General features: G+C 50.8%; 7 protein-coding genes across 7 annotated transcripts; all 7 read left to right on the top strand.

The window, feature by feature from the left end:
* Nucleotides 1-84: 84 nt before the first annotated feature.
* K460DRAFT_301384 (N-terminal nucleophile aminohydrolase) lies at nucleotides 85-1,745 on the top strand. Its single transcript, XM_040929870.1, has 2 exons — nucleotides 85-104; nucleotides 172-1,745. Exon 2 carries the CDS (start codon nucleotides 318-320, stop codon nucleotides 1,635-1,637), a length of 1,320 nt encoding a protein of 439 aa, XP_040792953.1. The 5' UTR covers nucleotides 85-104; nucleotides 172-317; the 3' UTR covers nucleotides 1,638-1,745.
* A 1,360-nt stretch (nucleotides 1,746-3,105) lies between these two features.
* On the top strand, nucleotides 3,106-5,083 carry K460DRAFT_382123 (DUF500-domain-containing protein). The gene is made up of 4 exons (XM_040935396.1): nucleotides 3,106-3,250; nucleotides 3,328-3,431; nucleotides 3,551-4,650; nucleotides 4,703-5,083. Exons 1-4 carry the CDS (start codon nucleotides 3,208-3,210, stop codon nucleotides 4,722-4,724), a joined length of 1,269 nt encoding a protein of 422 aa, XP_040792952.1. The 5' UTR covers nucleotides 3,106-3,207; the 3' UTR covers nucleotides 4,725-5,083.
* Nucleotides 5,084-5,285: 202 nt separating this feature from the next.
* Nucleotides 5,286-7,514, top strand: K460DRAFT_390904 (amidase). The gene is made up of 4 exons (XM_040935800.1): nucleotides 5,286-5,659; nucleotides 5,818-6,229; nucleotides 6,320-7,216; nucleotides 7,281-7,514. Exons 1-4 carry the CDS (start codon nucleotides 5,390-5,392, stop codon nucleotides 7,394-7,396), a joined length of 1,695 nt encoding a protein of 564 aa, XP_040792951.1. The 5' UTR covers nucleotides 5,286-5,389; the 3' UTR covers nucleotides 7,397-7,514.
* Nucleotides 7,515-8,307: 793 nt separating this feature from the next.
* K460DRAFT_390903 (gamma-glutamyltransferase) lies at nucleotides 8,308-10,540 on the top strand. The gene is made up of 4 exons (XM_040935799.1): nucleotides 8,308-8,594; nucleotides 8,642-8,675; nucleotides 8,728-8,887; nucleotides 8,937-10,540. The coding sequence occupies exons 1-4, from the start codon at nucleotides 8,352-8,354 to the stop codon at nucleotides 10,252-10,254; spliced, it is 1,755 nt and encodes a 584-aa protein (XP_040792950.1). The 5' UTR covers nucleotides 8,308-8,351; the 3' UTR covers nucleotides 10,255-10,540.
* Nucleotides 10,541-12,728: 2,188 nt separating this feature from the next.
* Nucleotides 12,729-13,832, top strand: K460DRAFT_252641 (uncharacterized protein; the record flags this gene model as incomplete). The annotated part of the gene is made up of 1 exon (XM_040927393.1): nucleotides 12,729-13,832. A coding segment is annotated over one exon (1,104 nt), but the record flags the coding sequence as incomplete, so codon positions are not given.
* Nucleotides 13,833-14,473: 641 nt separating this feature from the next.
* K460DRAFT_400450 (uncharacterized protein) lies at nucleotides 14,474-14,935 on the top strand (the record flags this gene model as incomplete). Its single annotated transcript, XM_040936330.1, has 1 exon — nucleotides 14,474-14,935. One exon carries the CDS (start codon nucleotides 14,474-14,476, stop codon nucleotides 14,933-14,935), a length of 462 nt encoding a protein of 153 aa, XP_040792948.1.
* Nucleotides 14,936-15,107: 172 nt separating this feature from the next.
* Nucleotides 15,108-15,930, top strand: K460DRAFT_14893 (uncharacterized protein). Its single transcript, XM_040926798.1, has one exon. It carries the CDS (start codon nucleotides 15,281-15,283, stop codon nucleotides 15,797-15,799), a length of 519 nt encoding a protein of 172 aa, XP_040792947.1. The 5' UTR covers nucleotides 15,108-15,280; the 3' UTR covers nucleotides 15,800-15,930.
* Nucleotides 15,931-16,060: the final 130 nt, after the last annotated feature.

Genomic DNA, 16,060 nt, shown 5'->3' with positions numbered 1-16,060 from the left:
GAAGGTGGGGCTAATGCCTAATCCAAATTCACGCTAGCGGCTGAAGGACACCTGGGCAATCCGTAGACACGCCCTCGACTCCGTATCTTCAACTTCCCGCCGTGGTATGTCTCAAGCTCCCAAAAACTTCATCTTAATGCATCATCACTCCTGACTTGGTATCATTTGCAGTCTAATGGTATGAAGTCGTGTCTGTCTTGTTGAGCACTATCCCACCTGAAATCCCCGGATATTGCTCGCCTATCACAGTGCACAAAACACCAAAGAGGAGGGACGTCAGCTTGATCTTAAGAAAGTTGAAACCTGTGGCAATCACCATGTCTAAGGAGTACAAGCCCGCAGCTCCTCCTGGTGCGCCCATCACACCACGAATCGTCATCCACGGCGGTGCAGGAAACCTCACAAAAGCCACCATACCCCGAGACCGCTACAATGATTATCAAGCCTCTCTCAATAGGATCCTCGCGCAATCAGCAGATCTCCTCGCCGTGCCTGGTATGACAGCCCTGGACGTAGCCACCTACGCCGTGACGCAGCTAGAAAACGATCCGCTATACAATTCCGGCAAAGGCGCCGTCTTCACCCGCGAAGGCAGGAATGAACTCGAATGCAGCATCATGGTATCCAATGGGTACAAGAAGCGAGGGGTAGGCTGCATGATGCTGAAGCACGTCAAGAACCCCATCAAGCTGGCGCGTGAGCTGTTGATACGAGGAGAAGACGAAGATGGCGGCGGCGCAAAGGATCATTGCCAATATAGTGGTGAGTTTGTCGAAAGCCTTGCGCAAGAATGGGGTCTGGAGATTGTGGGGCAGGAGTACTTTTTCACGCAGAACAAGTGGGATGAGCATAAACGAGGGCTCGCGGAAGAGAAGAAGCAGGAAGAGCGGGGACTGGCGATGGATGAGACGAGTGATTGGGAGAAGGAGAATTATATCTCGCTTGGAACGTGTGGAGCTGTTGTGTTGGACAGTTTTGGTACGATCTGCACTGCTACGTCTACGGGCGGGTTGACTAATAAAGTCCCTGGACGCGTGGGAGATACGCCGACTATGGGTACGGGATACTGGGCAGAGGAATGGAGTTATCTTGAGGAACAGGCGCTTCACAAAACACAGATGCTTTACCAGCCTTCCTTAGCAACCTCGCCCGTCGACAAGCTATCAAGAGGCGACATAGGGGGTCTTGTCGGTGATTGTCTGCCTTCTTTCAATTCAAGGCCGGCATCAGCTACATACGAATCACAAACTCAATCCATGGAGAAGCCTACTTCAACTCGCCACGCAGTAGGCCTATCTGGCACTGGCAACGGCGACACCTTCATCCGCCTGTGCGCAGCTCGCACCACGGCCGCAAAATCCCGCTTCACCTCCACCCCTCTCTCAACAGCAACATCATGGATGGCCGGTCCAGGCGGCGAGCTTCAGAAGTCCGCCGGCGATCGGTGGGGTAAGACGCATGAAGGTGTTGGCGGGCTGATTGGTATTGAACTAGTGGGGAAGAAGGCGGAGGTTGTTTTTGATTTTAACTGCGGTGGCATGTTCAGGGCTTGGACGGAGGAGGGTGGAACGAAGAGATGTTTGATTTTCAGGGAGGATAGTTGGGAGAGCGGACCGGAGGGTTGGGGTAGCATCTAGACTATGAGCGACTAGGAAACATTCTTGTGCATGCATTTGCTTCTCTATACTCTCCTCATTCAGAAAATAGCTATTAAATGGAACAGATGACTGTGTCATTTGAGTTCCCGCGTGAATATGAACCATAAAGGTGGAAGCGAAAGCCACTTGCTTATACCAAACAAGCTACAGCCCTCCTCGTAGAATACCACATGGAACCTTCGCAGGCCTTGTCTCGATCAACTCTCTCAACCACCTCAACTCGCAGCTTCAGCCAAGGAACGAACAGGTCAACCTCTACGATAAGCCGCAAGGCAGTCTTGACTTGTACATCGAGCGGCACCTACTCACAGTAATAGTTGGAACTGACATCTGAGCAGCTTGGGCACCGAGGCTTCATCGCCATTAATCGTCCTGCACGACGGTATTTGTCACTACAAGATACCCGAGCACCTCCTTCTAAACCACACGACCATCTTCGACGGATGCGACGATTCCGCTGAGGAAGACCACGCTTGTTACAAAAGCCTGGGCGCCTTCTAACTATTGATCGAGTTCATTTTCATTGGGAGCTGGCGGGATCAGGGTCTACCGACGGATTGGGGTACAACTCAGTTAAAGTCGTACGTCGAAGACGACACTTTCATCGAGCCTTGGAGGATTAAGGCGGGATACAAGGAAGAACCGAAGACGAACGATCCGGAGTGGAAAATCAAAGCAGTGTTCTTCGCGTACAAGATGGCTTGCTACCTCCAAGCATCGCAGTTCCACGACTACGCCATGAAATAGATATTCCGTCTTGTCCACGAGCAGCGACATGGCCTTCATCCAGCGCTGGTGGAATACGCTTGCGAGGACGAGTGTCGTCTGTTTACTTCCGTCTATGACTTCTTCATGCAGAAATGGAATCGGGATGCTGCTGTCATCGACACGTCTGATGAAGCGTGGCAGAAGTTCCTCAACGAGCGTCCACACTTCAAGAAACGTTTTGTGGAAGACATGGGGAAGCAAGGTCTGGATCTTGATCTCTCGGAGTATCTGAGGGGCGACAAAGGCGGGAGTTAGTTTGCTTGAACAACGTACACATTCGCTTGAAGGTTCTTCGGATCCGAGCGTGGTGTTTGTGGCGCAGTGGGATAAGAAAGTCTTGGTGTCCGGGCTCTGACGACGCTGACGGCTTTTCTTTGAATTGGAGGGTGAGTGGCAAACGAATAGTGACTTTCATGTGTAATGTTAACTCTCCAGCTTGGTATGCTGGCTATGCGCCTAGTTATTAACCTCTTTTTGGGTGAAGCTGCGACGAGGCCGCACGTAGCAGGCGTTGCAGCGTCATCGCTATGACATAGGCATGTATTCACAACTTAAAAAGAGGGCAAAAGGCTGTGTGCGTGTATGTGGTGGCAAAGAGGAGGTACGAAGAGAGAGGGTTGCGCGTCAAAGACGGCCAAGCTGCTGAGCCACGGGACTTTTTGGATCCAACCTTGGAACCCCTCCACCCCCGTCGGCAGCTTAAACTTAACTTAACAGCAGCGACGCGCTCAAACCCCCCCAAACATAACCAGAGCTTGACACTGCTCGAACAGCCTTCAATATGGGCCTCAGCCTCAACAATCCACTGCCCTCTTCTATGAGCAGTAAGTCTTCCACTCGCTGCCCGCCTCGGCGAGGCTCGATTATGCGGTGACGTCGCTGACAGCTCTCTCCTCCGCAGGCGAATGCAGAAAGACGGGAAAGATTCTAGCATCCTTCGTAGACCCAAAACAGGCTTTTGGACCTGACAAGATCATACCACCACACATTCTTGCCAATGCAAAGGTACGCGCGCTTTCCACCGCCTCCCGGCCGTCCTGCGAGATGCCCAGCATCACCCGAGCTGCGATGGCGGGCTGGGGTTTGCAAGACCAGAAGGAATATACTGACATGAGATTCTGTAGGGCCTCGCGATTCTCACAGTCTTCAAGGCGGGCTTCCTTGGCACAGCGCGCTTCGGTTCAGGTGTCGTCGTCGCCCGTCTCGCCGACGGCTCGTGGTCAGCACCCTCAGCTGTCGGTACAATCGGTGGCGGCTTCGGCGGACAGATTGGCTTCGAGCTCACCGACTTCGTCTTCATTCTCAACGACGCGTCCGCGGTCAGGACATTCGCACAAGCAGGGTCATTGACGTTGGGAGGCAATGTCTCCATCGCAGCGGGACCCGTCGGGCGCAATGCGGAAGCTGCCGGCGCAGCAAGCTTGAAGGGCGTAGCAGGCATATTCAGTTACAGCAAGACGAAGGGGCTATTCGCTGGTGTCAGTTTGGAGGGCAGCGGCATCATCGAGCGCAGAGATGCAAACGAAAAGCTATACGGCCGTCGTTGGACAGCGCGCGAACTGCTCAGCGGCTCGGTCCCTCCACCGCCCGCTGCTGAACCACTCCTGCGCATTCTCAACTCAAGAGTCTTCGCCGGTGTGGGAGGTGCAGCCAATGTTCAGAATGACGCAATGTACAACGATATCCCCGTCTACGACGATTCGCACGACAACGTAGTCTGGCAAGGTCGCCAGGGCTCCGCAATGGGCGAGGGCGTCAGAAGAGACCGCACAGGCTCTGTGGGCCAGGCAGACGACTACCAATACAGCGACCGCCCCAAGCGCGCATCGACCTGGGCAGACGACGTCTACGACCGCCAGCCTACATCTGCAGGCGGCATAAATCGCTCCTTCTCCACCCGCGCAAACCCCAACGAGACTTTCGACAGCCTGGACTCACGCGACCGCTTAGGTTCACGCAGTCGCTCCTCCACGTTTGGCGACGACTACGCTTACAGTGACCGCGGTGGGAAGCCTGGACGACCGACAGCACCGAAGCCTGTATTTGGCCAGAAGAGGGCAAGCTTAGGTTCGGATCAGGCGATTGCCAAGTTCACCTTTGATGCGGATCAGCCTGGCGATCTGGGCTTCAAGAAGGGTGAGGTCATCACGATCCTCAAGAGGACAGACAACGAGACAGATTGGTGGACAGGAAGGGTAGGTGACAGGGAAGGAATATTCCCAAGGTACGTTATCCCTAACCATCTTCAATAATGTGCAGCCACTAACGAGTCATAGCAACTACGTCGAAACCGTATAAATGAGTTTCGAATTCACGATCGAAACGACTAGTTCTTCGTACGCTTAACGCTTTTTCTTCGCCTTGATACCGCTTGCTCGCATGGAACGATACCATAAGTTCTCCGTATATTTAGACTGGTACAACGCGCGGGTACTTGAGCTACAGCTCTCATTTGAGAACTCGATCTTGCTTCTAGTTATAAAACTTCATGGGCATCACACGGTATCCATGCTGAGATCTAAAGCTTCGCATGATTTACGCTTCTGTTTTAGGCCCTTTTACTTTCAGATACCTACATACTTAGAGAAGAGATTTGACGTGGTTTATTTTGCATGAATTCTTTTCCAAGTTCTAGTTCTCCATATATTTACGTGCCTTTCTCCAAACAATCACCGCCACTTGCGACTGTTCGATGTACAGCTCACGAATATGTTCTAGTGAGAGCTGTTTTAGGATCAATTTCCTCGTTCCGATAAGCGGTCTGATTCCGCATTATTCGTGGAGCTGTACCAATGTGGAAGGCGACTAAGTATGTATAATGGAGCTACCCCACCTCTATGACTAGGTATCAAGCTATCAAGCTATCATACACTCGGCCTGACAGCGAGCTAGCTGACAATCATCACCATCTCATCCTATCTACTAACACCCTCCCCATTATCCATTAACCCCCTTCAAGCATCATGCCGCCATCAACCTGGCAAGATACCGCCGAGCAGAAACGCGCTTCCCTCCTCGCCCTCATACCCCCAGAATGGCGTATCGAGAGTCCCCCCTCCATTGACGAGCAGGTCGATGTCACCGAGTATATCAAGCAGTATTTGAGCGAGGAAGAGGTGCAGATCACGCAGTGTAGTGCCGATGTGATTGCGCGGAGAGTGGGTGGAGGGGAGTGGAAGGCTGAAAGTGTTGCGAGGGCATTTTGTCATCGGGCGGCTATTGCGCATCAGCTTGTATGTATGAGTTTTAGTATTCGATATTGTGTATTCTGCATATCGCTGTCTTGTTATACTAGATTTCAAAGAAACCAGGTGAAGAAATAAGGGGGTCCCAAACTGTTCATTCGACATTAATTCATGTTGTATAACACTAACCACCAAACACGCAATAGTTGAACTGCCTCCACGAAATCTTCTTCACCGCAGCGATAACCTCCGCCCAAACCCTCGACGCATACTACGCCCAACACAAAAAGCCCCTCGGCCCCCTCCACGGCGTCCCCATCTCACTCAAAGACCAATTCCACGTCAAAGACGTAGAAACGAGCATGGGCTATGTGGGGTGGATTGGCACGTTTGAAGGCAAGACAGGTACGGGGAAAGAAAAAGTGCATGAGAGTGAGATGGTGAAGATGTTGAGGAAGGCGGGCGCGGTGCTGTATTGTAAGACGAGTGTCCCGCATACGCTGATGAGTGGCGAGACGGTGAATAACATTATCGGGTATACGCTTAATCCGAAGAATAGGAGGTTGACTAGTGGGGGAAGTTCTGGGGGGGAGGGGGCGTTGATTGGGGTGAAGGGGTGTAAGTTAACTAAGTTCATTATCATGTTTCTGAGCAGTGCCCCTTTCCTTGATGCTAGAGTATGATTGATTAGCTGACTGGCGTACGCAGCACCAGTAGGTTTCGGCACAGATATAGGCGGCTCGATAAGGATACCCGCTGCCTTCAACGGACTATACGGCCTGCGTCCCTCAACAGGCCGTCTCCCATACGAAGGCATGGCAAACTCCATGGATGGACAGAACAGTATTCTCTCCGTCGTGGGCCCCATCGCATCCAACGTAGCGTCTCTCCGCCTCGTCACGCAAGCCCTTCTCGATCAAAAACCATGGCTACTGGACCCCTTAGTCCACGAAATCCCCTGGCGCTACGACCACGAGAACGCTATCCTGGAGAACGTGCACGATGGCCGAGGGACCAAAAAGGCAGGCGGAAAACTCTCTTTCGGTGTGATGAGAACAGATGGGATTGTGAACCCCACGCCACCTATCCGTCGTGCAATCGATACGCTCGTCAAAGCGCTCCAATCCGCCGGCCACGAGGTCATCCCATGGGACCCACCATCGCACAAACCCATCCAGGACGTCGGCTTCAAATCGTGGATCTACGATGGCGGCGCAGACGTGCGCTCTGCATTCGCTCTTTCCGGCGAACCTATGGCGTCGCAAATCGACTTCTATGGCTCCCTCGACAGAGAGTTTACCGCCAGCGAAATCGCCGCTACAAACGTCGAGCTGCGCCGCTTGAAGAAGGAGTATCTGGACTACTGGGTTGGGACGCAGGCGCTCACGGGGACGGGGCGGCCTGTCGATGCGGTGATTTGTCCGTTGGCGCCATGGCCCGCTGCTAGGCCGGGAAGGTATAGGTATTATGGGTATTCGACGTGGGTGAACTTTTTGGATTATACGAGTGTTACTGTGCCGGTTGGCAATGTTGATAAGAGTGTTGATAAAGTTGAAGAAGAGTATAAGCCGATCGATGAGAGAGATAAGGGTATACAAGATGATTGTAAGTTGTTGCGGTGTTGTTGTTTGGTTAGTTGGTCTTGCGCTGCTTGCTAATGATGTGATAGATGATCCTGAGATATACGATGGTGCACATGTGAGCTTGCAGATTGTAGGGCGGAGACTACAGGAGGAGAAAATGTTGGCTGTTGCGGAGTATGTTGGGAAGCTTCTTGGGAAGTAGGTGGCGAGTCGAGCGGTAGCTTGATTGAGATGTTGTATTAAAGTCAAGACCATCCGTAACTTTTGTACGACACATGAATTTTAATGGAATGTTTCCAACGAGCAGAGAGTGGTCCACCAGTCTGCCCCTGAGCGCAGTGAGTTCACTGTGCCATGCGATTATCAGTAGACGTTTGTATCCGATTAATTGCGTCCTTACTGTCTAATGTGATTGACTTGATAGCGCCGCCTGTATTCTTGCAGGACCTGTACACTCTGTACGCATAATCACTGACAAGCATAATATCTCCGATGGAGAATCCGGATCTCGCCATTTGATGAAGTCGTCGATTCTCCTAGAAACGACGACGAAGGATATATACCCTCGCTATGACTCCGCCAGGACCAGGCTGTGTTGCCGGTGAGGTGCCGCGTTGGCAGTAGCCAGGCTGAGAAGAATAAGTTGTAAAGCTCGGAGAGCTCTCTGCAAATCGTCCTGGGTGAGAGAGGGAGGTCGTAGCAATGGCCTGGAATTCGTGGTTCTTTGATCTTCAGGAGTGTGTCTGCCGACAATGCGTTTGGAGAAGATGTATCTGTTCTCAATTGTATCTCGAGATAGCCACAAAGTCGAGAAACTTCCTGATCCAAGCTTTTGCACGATACAATATGGGCAATCTTTCATGGTGATCATAACTTACGTTTAAAAACCTCTTGATATAACAACTGCTTAAAAGGTAGTCTCACCGCGTAAGCACATCTTAAGTCCTTTTTCCACCTATAATGTACCGAAAGTTAGTATGCTGTGTTATATAAAGCATGTGCTTGCGAGTAAGAGTTCGTGCGCAGCGCTCACGCGGCGTGTCCGTGCATAAGGGAACGTCAGCCCCCAATACAATCACAGCCTAGTAAGATAACAATTCATCACTCTCGCCATCTTCCTCACATGCTACGGCAGATTTGGGAAACTATCAAAAAGCATGCCATACTTCGCCCTGCAACCAAGGGATATTGTTCTGTCTGCCACTATTTTAGTGTTAGCCGTGATAACTGTGGCTTTCTATGTTCGACTCTCCCCGCAAGTCTACAACCCACCCCAGCATCCCACCCATGGGCCAAAGTATGGCCACCCCGGAAGTAGAGGTGCAGTGGCATCTGAGAGCAGAATATGCTCCAGCGTTGGGATCGAGATTATCCGGGAGGGCGGAAACGCTGCAGATGCTGTAAAGTCAGGTCTCTTCAGCCTCGTTCCCCGCTAACGTATTGGTAGATGGTAGGTACTGTCTTCTGTGTGGGTGTAATCGGTAAGCTGCTACAACGCATTTTATGCGAAAGGCGCATTCTCACTCTTACTAGGCATGTATCACAGCGGGATTGGAGGCGGAGGCTTCGCGTTGGTTCGAAGTCCGAATAGCTCGTATGATTTCGTTGACTTTCGCGAAACTGCTCCATCAGCTGCATTCGAGGACATGTTCGTAGGAGCAATAGAGTCTTCTCTTCACGGTGGAAACTCAAGGTAGCACCTTTTATCCTTCCAAAGCGAAATCTGCGCTGATTTCTTCAAGCGCAGTCCCGGGTGAGCTTCGCGGCCTTGAGTACCTTAGCAAAACCTATGGACGGCTTCCCTGGAAACGATTACTACAGCCAGCCATCAAAATAGCCCAGAATGGGTTTCCAGTCGGTGCCGATTTGATTCGCTATTTGGACTACGGAGAAACCGACTTCCTAGTCAAAGATCCATCTTGGTCGCAGGACTTCGCACCTAACGGCACTCGAGTAGGTGCTGGGGACTATGTGACTCGTCCTCGATATGCGCGCACACTCAGCAGTATCGCCGAACAGGGTGCAGAGGCTTTCTATTCTGGAGATATTGCTGAGTTGACAATATCAGCAGTTAAGAGAGCTGGGGGAATTATCAGCATGAATGACCTGGCCTCGTATTCTGTCAGGATCCGCGAGCCTTTGACGATCACGTACAGGGGCTTCAAACTGACCGGATGCGAAGCACCTGCCAGTGGAGCCGTGACACTCAGCGCTATGAAGTTGATTGAGGGCTATGACGATATTGGCACACCATCGTTGATGAATTTGAGTACGCATAGGATTATTGAAGCAGTCAAATTTGCATACGGCATGCGACCACACCTTGGAGATCCAATCTTCGTGAACGACTCGAGAATATATCAAGCACATATGGCAAGCGCCAGGACTGCAGTCCACAACAGAGCCAAAATATCGGATCTGCACACTCTGTATGCATCAGAATATGATGCAAAAGGCTTCCAGACTCATGATGACGATGGCACATCACATATCGTGGTAGCTGATGGCGAAGGCATGGTAATCACCTTAACGACAACCCTGAACAACCCATGGGGATCGTATATCATGGTCCCTGAAACTGGGGTCATATTGAACAATCAAATGAACGACTTCTCAGTTCCTGGTATATCAAACGGGTTTGGATACATCCCGGCTCCAGCTAACTTTGTACGCGCCGGAAAGACTCCACTGTCGTCGATGAGTCCAATCATAGTCGAACACCTCTCGAATTCATCTTTCTACTTTGCAACGGGCTCGGCCGGTGGATCTCGGATAATTACCGCCGTGGTTCAAATTTTATGGAACGTTTTAGATCGCGGTCTTGATATCAAATCAGCATTATCCACGCCTCGCTGGCATGACCAGCTCAATCCTTATCAAACTCTCTTTGAGTACACGTACGACAACGCAACAGTCGAGTTCCTTGCTCATCGAGGTCATAACGTTACATGGGTAGCACCTGCTTATTCTGAGTCCGAGGCCGTGCGAAGACTCGCCAATGATACCTTTGAGGCAGTGACAGATCCTAATCTAGTTAACGGGGCCGGCCTTGTCATTTAAGATGCGGGCTGGTTTACCACGACACAGAGAGGGGAGAAATAAAATAAATTTTGGGCCTCGGAGAACTCTCTGGATATTGTAAAAGCGGTATTGCGACACAATGAACGGTACGGTACCGCGACGCACAGAGAGGATAACGATCAGAGATGAAGGTTACATTATTATATGAGGATTCGACTGGAAGAACAGGAAGCATGCATATATCCCGCGCATGCTGCAACTAAATGTTTAATGTACCGACAATGCGAGATTGCCTGATTTAGCCTTTAAATTGCCTACTGCTCTCAAATCAACGTTGTTTCCAAAATATTTCCGCTCTTCCAACATTGAATCTCCATTTTGCTCACAAGCACTCGCTCTTATCTTATCTTATCTTACATCATCTTGAAATTGACAAGCGCAACGGTATCTCATCTCCCAACCCTAGCAATTAGGTCCTTTACTCTCATCTCAACGCCTCCGTCAATCAGTACACTCAGCTCTTCGATTTCCACAATCGAGACGTCTGTGCCATCGTGCCTGAGCCGCTGCTTCTGTCCGACGTGCAATCCGCAGACTTCATCTGTCGAAGCCATAACAACAGCGATCATCACGGTCCGGACGTCTGAGCCGCTTGGCAAGCGTGAAGATAAGCTCATGAAAAGGTAGCTCATCTTGGAGGTGTAGAGGGAAATTGCTAAATCACTGCTTAGACAAAAAATAGACTCGAAGTACAACTGTGAGACTCGAGGGGTCGGAGATGGGCTTTCATCGATCCTGGAGCCAACACCGTCGGGGTGCGCGAGGATCACGGTTTCTTTGAATAGTGTGTAGCGGAAGCGACAGCAATGGAACTCAAACTAGCAGATGAGTGTAATGCGTGTTGCAGCAACGTCGGGGCGGCAGCAGCTGATGGCAGGCTTCGTCAACGCCTCAAATGCGAAACTGGTCCTCATCGTAGAACATCCGCAGCCCTATGGCTTGAGCATGACGTCTACTGGGACGTTAAAACAGTCTATGAACTGGGCGTTCCATTGTGCAACCAATTTACATATCATGACCCTGTGACTCTTTTTGAGCGTGGAAAGAAGCGCGTGTCCATTTGAAACGAGATAATGCAATGATGGAGTCATGATCACGAGGCCGCAACATGAGGCTCGTACTTAGCGCAGCGTGGAAGATTCCCTACACGTGTTTGGTTTCGATTCGTCACGAAGAGGCCGGCAGTAATATGAGACGAGGCTGATGACATGGGAGTTAGATGTGAAGAAAGGGGTGGCTTATCGATTACGTAGCGCCGGAACAACTTGGGCTCCGGTAAACGTCACCTCCAAGTTGCGTGCCCATGGTTGCCTTCATCCATCGACCCATCACTCATCGATAACCAGGGCTGTCACCGTCTAGCCCTTCCTTGGCAGCACCTTTGCATGTCACGAAATACACTGCGCCCAATTCGCTCCTCGATTGCTCTGTAGGAACGATGCCTGCCTTTGCCTCTAATGATTTCCAATCTTGCATAGTCAACTGCGGTGCATGTATCGACGATACCACTGGCGACTGCTTTTTGTGATGTGGGGATCAAAGCAGGTCGGCAAGATCAAGATGCTTGAGAGTCAGCGTGTTAGGCCTTTGATAACTAGAGATTAGGTTCTTACGCAAGGCTGAACATGCAGGTACTCTGCGGGCATGGTCATGGTCATGTGCTGGCAATACTTTGCTGGATCAGACATCTAGGTAAGCCAACAAGTCAGCTGCAGCGGTTGGGGCTGTACCATACATTTACCTCCGATGTCGTATTCGCTGTTCTATTTGATTTGCGCAATTTCTAGTGGTAGACCCACTATCTTCAGTATGGCTTCTGCCTGAGGCGTACTACCGTCAACAGGTTGTATACATCACTTGAGGTCTTCAAAGTCACGTCATTGGCTAGATTTGGCAAGTATGTGTTGAAAGCCACGCAGCTGGAGGACTCGGCTGAGGCGATGTACGCATACGAATCGGTTGAGTCATCGGGTACAGTCGTCGCGTATGCATAAAGAGTACGCATCCCATGGGTAATGAGGCTTGGCACATCTAGCCTACCCTTCAATATTACTTCGTACAAGCAAACGCTGGGTCGCTTCACTAGTGCAAGTCACGATTGTGAACACGCGCGCGCACCCACCACGCTACGGCGGGACCTAGATGAGCTGCTCCGTCTGCCACCCCTCCTTTTACGACTCGATCATTAAAGTTTCCTCAACCAGCGAGAAAAGTGTGTACACCTTCCGCGCCGCACATAAGGCAGCAGTCAATTGCCACTCGTGTCACGCCCCTACTTCAACGTGACCTGGATGCAAGCTGGCGATTTTACTGGCTGTCCAACATAATCCGACTGCTTACGGCACCACCCTGAAGTCTGCCAGCGCGCCCGGCTCCACAAAACGACATCGCTCCCCCATCTTCAGACTCATCGTCCTCAATACTTCGGAAACAACGCATTGTCTACAACTGTCATGGCGAAATTCAACGAACTGCCAGCCGAGCTACGCAACGTCCTCTACGCAGGGCTTCTTCGCAACAGCCACCCTGCCGGCAACGAACTCGCAATATTCATGGTCTCCAAGCAAATTCACGAGGAATCGACGTCGTACTTTTATCAGCATAACAACATCGCCATCTATGCTCCATCCACTACTACCGGCGCCGCCACTATTCTCCCTCCGATCGCCGATAAGTATATTCAATTTCTGCGCCGTCTGACGATATACACCTTGACTGGACAGGCGAGAACACCCAGTGTACAAAAGGCCGCAACTACTATCGCATCCCTAGCTGCTATTGGCACACAGCTCGACGAGCTCAGTATCACGATCATGTCCCCGCTTTCTCATTTTCTCAACTCCCGCGTCGACGATTCGATCTTGGACATCAGCCACCCTATTACCGTCGCGCTACTCCAACTGCTCGCATCAGGGGTCGCTAAAACCACTTGCATCGAACTGAAGAACGCCTGGTTTGCCCCGGGGGTCGCCCACACACTTCACGCCAAGTTCGGATCTCGCCTTCGATTCTCCATTTCAGATGCGCATACTATGGACCCAGCCTCACTGGAGAGACCTCTGACAGGTCGCTATTCAAGCAAGTACCTCACCACTCTTGATCTCAGCTATGAGGATCTGGACTCCTGCTCTATTCCTAGGACTTCCATAAGCTCCATGCCTTCGTCGCTGCCGTCCTCTGTGTGCTCGGCTTTGGCAGATCTAGACACGTTTTCAGTTAGCTCATTCGAAATGAAATTTGAGAACGAGGCAGCGAAAGACGAGCTTGGTGAGTCATCCAATGAGCGTGACACAAGTGAGCAGCCGTTCTTCACAGACGATGACATTGAAGAGTGGCAGGCGTCGACACTGGAGTTCGAGCAAGAAGACGTTGACAACCTCCAAGATATGGACCTCGATGTGGATGAAGAGATGGAGGATGTCCCACAGGGTGATGTCCAGATGTTCATGAACAACCTTGAGGAGACAGCACACCATGTTGCTAACACGGCCGATGTCACGTACTTGGCGAACTTTGCGCCTGACTTGCTTTTGAGTCGACATCATTTGGGTCACTTATTGTAAGGTTCGCTCGATGGTCGGAGTGCCAGGCGCACCAACACAGTATGACTCGCTTATATTGCAACCCCACTTAGAAAGGAAATATAGATGGCGACGAAGCATTATTTGGCGTTTATCTGGCTGTTTAGCACAACCCTGACCAAGTACTACCGATACCCTGACATCATTATCATATTTGCGTTGCGAACTAGGTTCGCCGGTCGCATCATTGACCTCCTAGCAAACTATCCTGTCGGCATTTGATGGTCGAATTTGTATTGTATTACAGCTAGGCTAAAGCTACTCAGAACGGGTACAGAATTATTTCTCATATATAATGTAATGAACAACATTCCATCATGGTTTTGCAGTAAGAGATTAAGTGAACATGCAATATGATCGTCGCACTCCTCCAAGCCTGGAAGGGGAATCAACCAACTATTTATAAAAGAATATATCCTGCCTCCTACTAGACTGTCCATTGCTCCCACGGCAACCTGTACGATGACCGACGAGTCAATAAACTGCGATCAGTCATCCATGACTGGTAGAATAGAACAGCAGTCACCTTAACGACGAACAACGAATTATAAATTCCAGTACATCCCTCAAACTCTTCCTCCTACACCCAAGCCCTCACCCCCAGTGCGAATCGAAACATGCCACACAACCCAAACCCATTCTTCGGCGCTATACAGCGCAGAACCTCGTCACTCCCAGCCAACAACAGCGAAAGCCCGCGACACGAGCGAAGCGCAGATATAAAACCGACCCCCGATCCGCGTCCTACGCCTCCACCAAAAGACGAGCAGCCTGCAGTCGCGGCGCCATCTCCTGGATGTTCGAAGCCTAGACTAGTGGAGGTCGATACAGACGCTCTCGAAGCTGAACACCCGAGGGTTATCAGAATGTATACAAGAAATGCCACGGACGAGAAGAGACGCGGTGCACCTAGAGAAGTAGATTTTGATGAAGAAGCTTTCGAAGCCGGACGTTTGGGGTCCAGATTGGAGCACGCGAGGTCTGCGCGATCAAGCAGCGCTGCTGTGAGTGTCGAGAACACACGCACATCCCAACCCGAACCTGCACCTGCTCGCTCTGACACCCGCGAGCGTCACTAGGCACAGCCACCCAGCCCTGGTCCATACGAAAAGGAAGGGAATTAAAGACAAAGTAGCAATAGAGAGATATCGAAGGATGGATAGGGCTTGTCAACGCCAGCTACCTTCATTACTTATATGTACAATATCGGAACAGAGTACTGTTTAATTCAATTCAATTGTAGCAGTTACCGCCGAGTTTACCACGAGTTCTCGTTGAGTAACGTAATGATAGTACATACAGGGAGTCTAGCCGACTTGTGCGTGATTAACGCCTTCTTTTGTTGAGATTGCGTGCTTCCGTGTCTTCTGAAAGACGACATCTGCCATCTCATCGTCCAGACGCCATATGCTGTAGAAAAAAAAATGAGGGAGAAGTGCCTAGGTTGCTGCTACAGGGCTTCTCCCGAAGCGAAAGTATTGAAAGATCTATGGGGGCTTGTGGGGCTATGCTCGGCGACTTTTCAACCTGCGATTCCAACGGCCAGGGATCAGCGACGAAGCTGTCGAATAACCTGTTTGGAGTGGGGAAGAAATCGATCTACACCATCTGGATTGATATCCCTGTTTCGACCACGAGCAAAGCTCCAGTTTTCCACCCCACGATCACGTTCGTTTCGGCCCGCTGTAGGAATGTGGCTGTGTAGGGATAGTGGCTTGGCGCATTCCATCAAGGATGGCTATGTCCAGGCGACCCTAGCATTGGTGCGATTCGAAGAACAGAGACCGTGTTGTCTGCAAAAAAAAAATGACGTAGTGATTGTAGTATTCGCAAGGGATAGTGCTACAGAAATCGTATCGCGCGGCAACGCGGGGACGGCTGGCGGTGGCTCAGACATGCCGTTGCGGACTATCACAAACAAGCCGAGCGTCGCACAGAAGTAATGGTAATACAACAGGGTAGAACGAAAGGAAGGTTGCGTAACCAAGTGTCGATGTCGTCAAACGAAGACTCGTATTGGGGTATCCACGCATCGAAGAACCCAGATCGAAAGCGAATTGCTGGAAACCAGATAAAAGAGCACCGCCCCACCCACTATTCAAAACCGAAACGCCATGATGATGCAACGCTATGCTATGCGATTATACTCTTGCTGCTCATTAACATATTGATCCAAAACTCCTTCTCTTCGTTCGTAAGCGATT

The sequence above is a fragment of the Cucurbitaria berberidis genome (assembly GCF_010015615.1).
Source record: "Cucurbitaria berberidis CBS 394.84 unplaced genomic scaffold K460scaffold_1, whole genome shotgun sequence".
Taxonomy (NCBI): domain Eukaryota; kingdom Fungi; phylum Ascomycota; class Dothideomycetes; order Pleosporales; family Cucurbitariaceae; genus Cucurbitaria; species Cucurbitaria berberidis.
This window is presented reverse-complemented; position numbering and strand designations above follow the sequence as displayed.